This window comes from Nematocida ausubeli (assembly GCF_000738915.1).
Source record: "Nematocida ausubeli strain ERTm6 chromosome Unknown supercont2.2, whole genome shotgun sequence".
In the NCBI taxonomy this organism is placed as follows: Eukaryota; Fungi; Microsporidia; genus Nematocida; species Nematocida ausubeli.
This window is the reverse complement of record NW_026515635.1, coordinates 826,299-834,997: the sequence shown is the minus strand read 5'-3', so window position 1 is coordinate 834,997 and position 8,699 is coordinate 826,299. Positions and strand designations below refer to the sequence as shown.

The window sequence follows — 8,699 nt, the reverse complement described above, 5'->3', positions numbered from 1 at the left end:
ATTCCCCTGAAATAGACACAGACTATGCACTGTCTAAGAAAGGACTATCTGATGAAAACGAGCAAGAGTACAACTTTACAAGAACACCTGTGAATGACAGAGTACACAAGGACGTAGCTACACAAGCTTCTAATGGGAAGTATCTTAGCACTTACCATGCGCTGCTCATAAAGATGCTTCCCTCAGTGGATGGAGATCTTTCCATTGAGGCAGGCAGGCCAAATGCACTTACCAATTTCTTAAGAGCAGAACATGTTAAGAAGGATACAAAGTACATTCTTGCAGCACTTCTTCTTCTCTCAGAAGGAGCTGACATTAAAATAAGTGTAGACCACACAGAAAAGAAAAAGAAACTTGTCATAAAAAGTAAGAAAAGCAAGGAGAAAGTATTTGTGGACATAGAAATGCACACAGCAGGCATAGACCCAGTTACTAATGAGCACAGTGAAAACATCTACCAAAGTGAGGCAGCTGGAGTTGTCAAGTTCTATATGCAGTGCAAAGACAATTCACTGCTAAAAAGAGGAGGTGAGTTTGCAATGCCAGCCACTAGAGAAGAATTTGAAAGTGGAAAGTTTCTGAACAATGCAGCCTTCCTTATACAGACATACATCTACGAGTTCATTGACACAGCAGAGGAATACAGGGACTTTGTGAATGCAGCGCATGAATTGCTAATTGATCAAGTGGCTGAAAAGGAGAACCCAGAGCAGACTAAGAAGAAGGGCAAGAAGGGCAAGAAGGGCAGAATATTTGATGAGCTTTTCATAGCAAAAGAAGAACTTAGTAAAAACATAAAGTACATTGAATCATTCTGTGACCTTGTAAAAGATACAAATGAAAATGCCAGATTTCCTTTCTGCAATGCTAGTCAGTTGCCGCGGTTTACTAGAGTGCCGCGTTGTAAACTAGACAAGTCTGGCTTTGAGCAAAATCAATCCTTGTACTATAGTGACTGCGTAGAGTCAGCCCTTCTTGGATTGTTCTGCTGCCTGGCATACAACCAAAAGACAGGAAAGTACGAAACCAGTCACATGAGAACAGAAATAAGTAAAGAGTTGAGAGAGTTCTTTGAAGAGTATCCTAAGCCAACAGAAACTACTGACTTTGAAATGCACAAGGAGTGGAGTAGGGTTGTTGCTTGCTTAAAGAATAACAAGATTGACTACAAGAAAGAGAAAAACGAACTTATAGCTGGGGTTGGAAATATATTCCTTGCTATTTCAGAAATAATAGGCCAGAAGGAAGGCATACTAGAGCTAGTTAAGTGTATAGAATCTGCATGCAAAGCAAGAAAATTAGATAATAAGCAGGAAGTTTGCATTTCAAATAAGATAGAATCAATTATTAGGTCTTTATCACTGAATAAGAATGTAAAAGTAGAGTGCAGCCAGATGAAACTTGGGACAAGATCAAATGGAAAGGTAGATATTTTCTCTAAAATTAGTATCACTTATATTTTTTATGAAGGAAAGAGTGGAATTTCTTTGGATATAAAACATGGGCATGCTACCATTACGCTTCTTCAATCTTTAAATACTAGCTCTGCACATATTAAAGAAGAGTATGAAAAAGTAAAAAAAACTTACAGTGATGTAGACTGCTATATAGGATACATTGCGGTTCAATATGTTAGTGCAGAGCTAGATGCTTTAAGCTCTAACAGTTATAGTCTCAGTAAAAAACTTGAAAAAATCGTAGTCTCAATTATACATGAAGAATCCAAAGATATATCTAAAATATTCTTATTAGGAAAGATTTCTATCTTTGATATTAAAAATACTATTATAAAGAAATTTATAATTTGTACCCTAGATAAGGAAGTAGGCCCCAAAAACCCTCTAACCCGAATTACTGCAAACATTTTAGGAAGTGTTCCACTCAATGATTATGGATCAAGATTTTCAATGATGGTGTTCTTTCCATTTCATGCAAGCTGGCAGAAACTCTATCCAAGGCTTGGATTTAAGCCATCAGAGCCTATCCCAAAAGAAGATCGTATTTGGATTCGCCTATCAGAAATAGAAACATATTTATACAATACTCTAAAGCTTCTTTCAGCGACTGCTATATCAAAAGCTACATGCAGCTATATTAGAGCAACTATGCATAACCCAAGAATGATCGATTCAAGAGTAAAATTTATAACCAGACTGCTTCTAAGTTATCGCGTCATGCTTATCCTGAGGATAGATAACTTAGTGGAAATTCAATCCATTATCAAAGAATCTGCAAAAGCCTACAATTTAAACTACGTGTATATTATCTGGTTTATCCATGCATGCTCGGATGATTATAAGTTCTCATTAGAGTCTATTAAGACAGTTTACGACTTTATACTCTTTGATAGTTATCCAAACCCATTTAAGTTTAAAAAAAGAATGTCAGGACCCACGAAATATTTTGAAAAATCTCTAAGCACTTTAAAAGAAAATAAAACACTTTTCTGCTCGGAGGATGACAGAAAAAGTATAGAAAAGTATGATGCTGTGTTAGCATACTTCTTGGAATACTGTTGGTGGCTCAAGAAACCCAAACCTAAATCCTCAGCCTGCTGCAGTATAAGTTGATTTTGGCCATTGACTTCCAAGGGCTTATCTGTATGCCAACATGCTACAAGGTGCTATGTTTTCTTACATATAAGTTATTTTGAATGGATTAGACTCTTAGCCTTTATTCGTTCATGGGCGAATAATTAACCACCTCCAGATAGTATGACGAATGGCATCTTCTAGAAGCTTTCAGAAGCTTCTGCTTTTGTCTAGAAAACTCTATTCTGGGTGAATATAAATAAAGGACAGAAAATAAAATTATTCTATATTTTTGTATGATTGAATATCGTATGCACAGACTAACAGTTGATGCATTTAATAATTTTGGTTTATTTGTATTGCCATGAAGCAGGATACAAGTGATTAAAACCTTCCGTTATTAGGAATTAGGTCCATAATCTGATCGGTCTAAATGGGATTTGGAAGCAGAGGATGTTTCATTTAAAACTACTTAAACAAATGGAAAACCAAATAAAGACAAGGTTTATAAATGTAACCTTCTAGAAAATCTCTGTACTTCTTTACAAGCATAATCTATAGCTAGTTTGAATTCTTGCGCATGAATAAATTTTAGTAAAAATAAAGTAAGAGTAAAAATAGCATAAGAGGTTTAGTTATTACTACACATAGCTCAAAATTGCTGCCAGCACACACTCTATATTATTCAACTCCTAGAGACACAAGATACTTTGCTTCCTAGCCCACAAAACTGCTTGTGCATGTCACTGCTGCATTCTCTGTTGAGCACAGTCTGCATAGTCTTTTTTAGCTCTTAGCCTGTGTTATATAGAGAAAGACTAAAACCAGAACTCGGGTTGGTGTTGAGATATACTTAAACCACATCCTCTCAACTTCTGTTGCTGTTCATACTTGCACGCAGCTGCATCATATGCTTTATACGCGCTATATACTTGTTCTGCAGCAGATATAACATCCTTCTGTACTATACACATATAAATTATTATATCGATCCCATCATTCACATTGTGAGCAAGCTTTTCATGTAATTCTATTATATTGTTCAGAAGCTTTGCTCTGACCTCATTCTCTATATAATACAATGCCTCTTTCTTTCTCACTGAACACAGCAGTTTAGTTCTGCTATAAATTGTTTCGAATAAATCCAAGGTGCATTTTATAGTAAAGATCAATCTTTTTTCCACCTGTTTTCTATGTAAATAGTATTCCAGGGCGTTTTTTCTTGATCTATGCATATTTTGTTCTAGCTCTCTCCCATAGATAAGAGCTTTTTTCGCTATATTAATTTTGCATACTCTAACTTTTTCTTTTTCATGCACGCTTTCAGATAGCCTATCAATCTCTTTCATTTCTGTGTCATATTTAGTATCTTTGCCTTCTGGAATTCGGGTTATACTGTTTGGGTTTATGTAACAAGCTGTAATTTCTTTTTTTAGAGTTGTTATTTTTTCATGAGTCTTTTTATATTCGTCTGCATATTTACCATACAGCACTTTAGCATTTTTTAGTTCTTTCTTATTTTCCAAAAAGGTCTTGTGTGCACAATCAGCAGCATCATCCAGCTCGTTTAGAATATTTATTTGCTCTCTGTGCTCTTTTTCAGCCACTATCACTGCGTACTGCGCTTTATACATACCATCAGGCATCTCTCTTTTTCTCTCTTTTATAAAAGAAGAATTGCTATGTTCATCTGGTGCAGATACCTTTAAAGGCGTAGAAGCATGCTCCGCACCTATTCTATCACCCACTTGCTCAACTTGTATTACTGTGCCTGCTTCTTTACTTCCTCCATCATCAAATTGTCTGTTTTCATGCACTACATTACTTTTTGTATCTGTGAAAGATCTCTCCGATTCATCTATCATACTTAATGGTCTTTCCTGCGATTTGTGTTGGCTGAGTGGTGTGGCTACACATGTGTATAGCACCATTGATAGTATTAATAGCACACCAGCGGCTATTATCACGTATTCCTTTATAGACCTTTTGTTCGACTTCTTTGTGTTCGCCATGCTTTTTCATCTTTTTCGGGTTATATATCTTACACATCATTTAGATTTCTTGTTTTATATTATGCTTCTCTAGATCTCAGCTAACAGCATAGTATGTCTGACAAAAATATAAAATTAAAATTAAAGATGCGGTCCCTTGAGTCCGGAAATCGCCCGGTAGATGCATAGAAATCGATAAGAGAGAGAGATTTACTCACGTATGTTTTATTGGATGAATGCTTGGGAGGGAAGTTGTTTGTTCTTTCCTTTGTGGTATGGTCATTGTTCTGTTGCTGCGTGATATTACTTTTGGTGATGCTCATGATCTTGTAACGTCGTGTTTCAGGAAAAAATAAATTAAATTTATATTTTTTTTTCTGGAATTTTCTATACCTTTTTCCTTTTGTTCTAAAATAAAATAATGGTGACTACCATAAAAGAATTGCAAAAAGCTTAGTGATAATGTATATATATATTTGGATTATATGAGAGGGGTTGGCATTTCGGGTTATTTGCCTTTCTTTCTACACTACACAGCAGCTCACTCATCTTTCATTGCAAATTATCAGTATATGTTTGTATTATGAATATATTTGCAGTATTCAGTCAAAAAAGCCTTATACTGATCCTAGTAGCGCTTATACCTATTAATACATCTATATTATCTACTTATCTGACTATTTCTTCATTTATGTGCATCTGTCTACTTTTTACTTTTCTTCTCTTTCCAGTGTCCTTATTGTATTTTTTTCTCGTATTATTGGGAAAATAAAGTATACTTATAGCCCTCTGAAGCAATTTATTTTACTAGAATATTCGGGAGAATAAAACACTAGAGACAAGAAATAGGAGAAAAGCAACACATTCTAGAGAACCACCACTGATCAGATACAAAGAGAGAAGAAAGAGAGTAACACACTACAGATAAGTAGAGAACGAAACAAGCATTTATTGACAGCTAGACACACACTCATATATGCATAGTATATTAGCTTTCCTTCTGCACTATACAAATACATAAAGACACTCTATTCGTGTGCAATATTGGTTTTCCTTGCCTATAGGATATAAAACCCTTTATCTGGGATAGCAATATAGATTAGTGTTGGACACTGCCTTTCGAGGTTTGGCTGTACGCAAACACGCTACAAGATATACCTGTTTACGCGCCAGCTAGACTGGCCCAGACTCTAGGACCCTTTATTAGCTGGTAAGAGAATATCTAATTATCTCCATAAAATATAGCTATTGGAGGAGGTCTATAAATAGAGAACAAGAAATATTTTTTTAGTTTGCATGGCCAAGTCTAACACTTTGAGGAGAGAAAACCAGCCTTATTTAATTAAAATACATCCTTCCGTTATTTGGATTAAGACAGCTGTCTTAGTCAGCATTCTACTAATAAACATACACAGAGCGAACATGACATTGGATGAAATAGAGACCACTCTGCAGTTTGAAATTGCAGCAGATTCTTCACCGGTGAAGATAAACCCAGAGGGGCCTCTAAACTTTCTGCGGGGATACATCTACCAGAAGATGGAGTGCATGTACAACAAAAGATTCTTTGCTCCGCAGATTAATACAGAGTACAATTTAGAGCACTGTAGATATAAGGGATGTCTAAAATATACATACACTCGAAATAGAAAGATAGACATGGCGTACAAAGCACTATCCTCTAGTGAAATGGATGTGTACAATGAGCAGTACCACAATTACCTTATTGAGCTGTTTCCATCGCCAACGGGTGACATATCAATAGAGACGCGAGTAAGCCGGTCCTTCATTCGGGCTCTTCGGGCTGAGAAAACAGAGAAGCATGCGTTGCAAATTCTGGCCATGCTGCTTCTTTTCTCAGAGGGGGTAGATATTCCCATTGAATTCACTCAGTCTGCACTAAAGGTATATGAAGCGGACAAAGAAAAGGGAATATACTTTGAAGTGCCCACTGTGATCGAGCGGCTATGTGCTAAAACTGGTGAATTGGAAAAACTCAAACAGGAGAAGTTTATTAAAATAATCAGCTTCTTCCAGAAGAATGCAACCAAAAATGAAGTGCTTAGCATGATGAAAGACAAATGCTCACTGGAGGAGGTTGCCACAGGAAAGTTCTTAGACAGTCCAAAGTTCCTGATACAGTCATACATATTCGGATTCATAGACAGCGCAGAGCATGCAATTGAGTTTATACAGGCAGTGCACACTATGACAGAGAAGTATGCACCAAAGACAGAAGCACCAAGTAAAGGTGACTGTGTGTATGACAGACTATTTAAGCCTGCTGGAACTGCAGCAAACATAAACTTCATGGCTCTAATGAAGAGTACTCAAGAGATTTTAAATAGATATCGGGTATTTCCATTTGCAGACAGCACGCAGCTTCCTTCATACACATCTGTTCCTAGGTACAGCCGAAAAACAAACACCTTTTCTACTAACCATTCGAAAGACTACAGCAACTGTGTGGAGTGCATGATTCTCTCCCTCTTCTGCTGCTTGGCATATGACCCAGCAGAGGGAATTTATCGGACAGACCATATGGGGAATGTCTCTAAAGAGCTTAAAGAATTCTTCGCCCCAGAAGAGAACAAGTCATTTGACACAACAAAGGCTGAGTTCCAGATAAGGTGGTGCAGAGTTGTTGCGTGCTTGGATGAGCCTAGAATTACATACTTGAGGGGAAGAAATGAGCTAGACAGTGGTATTATAAACATGCTCATGGTTATTGCTGAAATAGTAAATATTTCTAAAAAAGAAAAGGACATAATACTTGGCTTTTCAGAGAGGCTAAAGGAGAAAAGGGAAAAGGAAGAAGAGGACGAAGAAGAGGACGATGGACTATATAACAGTATTAGGGAATACACCAAAGAACTACTTAAACGCCTATCCAATATAGAAATTGTAGACGTAGAGTTCTTTGCTCTTGAAAGTTACAAGTGTAATAATGGAAGATACGACATATCTGGTCATATTACTATTTCATTTGAGACAAGTGACATCAAGAATGAAATAGTCTTGGAAATATCTAAAACCCATGCTACTATTGGCATAAAGCCTGCTGTTATGAACATCTGGGATAATAGAATGTCTAAATTGAAAGGAGTTGCAGATAGCTGTAAAAATAGGACAGAATTCATTGAAAATCTATTTGCTGCGTATGTTGACTATGAAGTAAGAAAACTTGATACTCTTGAGAATAACAGAGAGTTTATAAAGGCACAGGTGCGCAAGACTATTGAGAACAAGTTTACAGACATAAATAGGCTGCTGCTAGTGAAGAAAATCAGTGACTTAGACTATAAAGCGGAATTAATTGATCGTTCTATTGTGTACACTCTGAACCAAAAGCTATCCCCAGAGCATCCTCTTGTTCGGTTTACCTCCAACATAATAGGAAGCACAGAGCTAGATAACAGGGATATTGCAGAGAAAATACTCCCGGTTACTATATGCGCAGGCCTGCTCAATAAAAAAAGTGAAAATCCCAGCTACCCGAATATAAATCTGGAAAAAGATAGATATAGAAGAATTAAGGATAATATAAAATACTTCGGGATTTTTGAATATGTACTAGAATGTGATATATCCATTTTCATTGTATGGATGAAATACTTCATAGACAACTGTGATTTAAATGAGGAGGGGATTTATAAATCATTACATCTTTCATTTGTTGACAAGTTTTGCATATATATATTTAAAGACCAAAACATGGAGTGGTCTAATATAGTTGATAAGACAATAACACGAGACTATCCTGAGAAGAAAGATGCGATATTAAACCATCTTCACTATTCATGGTTTCTGTATCTCATCTTAGAGAATATCTCGGCTATAGAGTTGATTAAGGCCAACTTTGACGCTATTCAGAATCCAAACTACATCCCGGCTACTTTCAAATATGATGATGAAAAGAAAATTGCCCAAATCCTTACAGGGCTAAAGGGCCAGATATGCACTAGTGAAGGCTCTACTGCCAAGTTTTATCAGCTTTTGCGCCAATATAACCCGATATAACCCCGCTACTTCATCTGCTGAAGAAGATTAGACACTTCTTTGACTAGAAGAGTTTTATAAATTGCAATAAAAGCTTTTTCTCTATTATTTCTAAAGAAATCTAGCTAAAGTTCTTTGTGTAAAACTTCTTCAAATAGCACAGCTAGAATTAAAATAT

General features: G+C 36.3%; 3 protein-coding genes across 3 annotated transcripts; 2 read left to right on the top strand and 1 right to left on the bottom strand.

Moving 5' to 3' along the window:
* Positions 1–2: 2 nt before the first annotated feature.
* On the top strand, positions 3–2,570 carry NESG_01080 (uncharacterized protein; the record flags this gene model as incomplete). Its single annotated transcript, XM_053048719.1, has 1 exon — positions 3–2,570. A coding segment is annotated over one exon (2,568 nt), but the record flags the coding sequence as incomplete, so codon positions are not given.
* A 779-nt stretch (positions 2,571–3,349) lies between these two features.
* Positions 3,350–4,543, bottom strand: NESG_01079 (uncharacterized protein; the record flags this gene model as incomplete). Its single annotated transcript, XM_053048718.1, has 1 exon — positions 3,350–4,543. One exon carries the CDS (start codon positions 4,541–4,543, stop codon positions 3,350–3,352), a length of 1,194 nt encoding a protein of 397 aa, XP_052905478.1.
* Positions 4,544–5,818: 1,275 nt separating this feature from the next.
* NESG_01078 (uncharacterized protein) lies at positions 5,819–8,542 on the top strand (the record flags this gene model as incomplete). Its single annotated transcript, XM_053048717.1, has 1 exon — positions 5,819–8,542. The coding sequence occupies one exon, from the start codon at positions 5,819–5,821 to the stop codon at positions 8,540–8,542; it is 2,724 nt and encodes a 907-aa protein (XP_052905477.1).
* Positions 8,543–8,699: the final 157 nt, after the last annotated feature.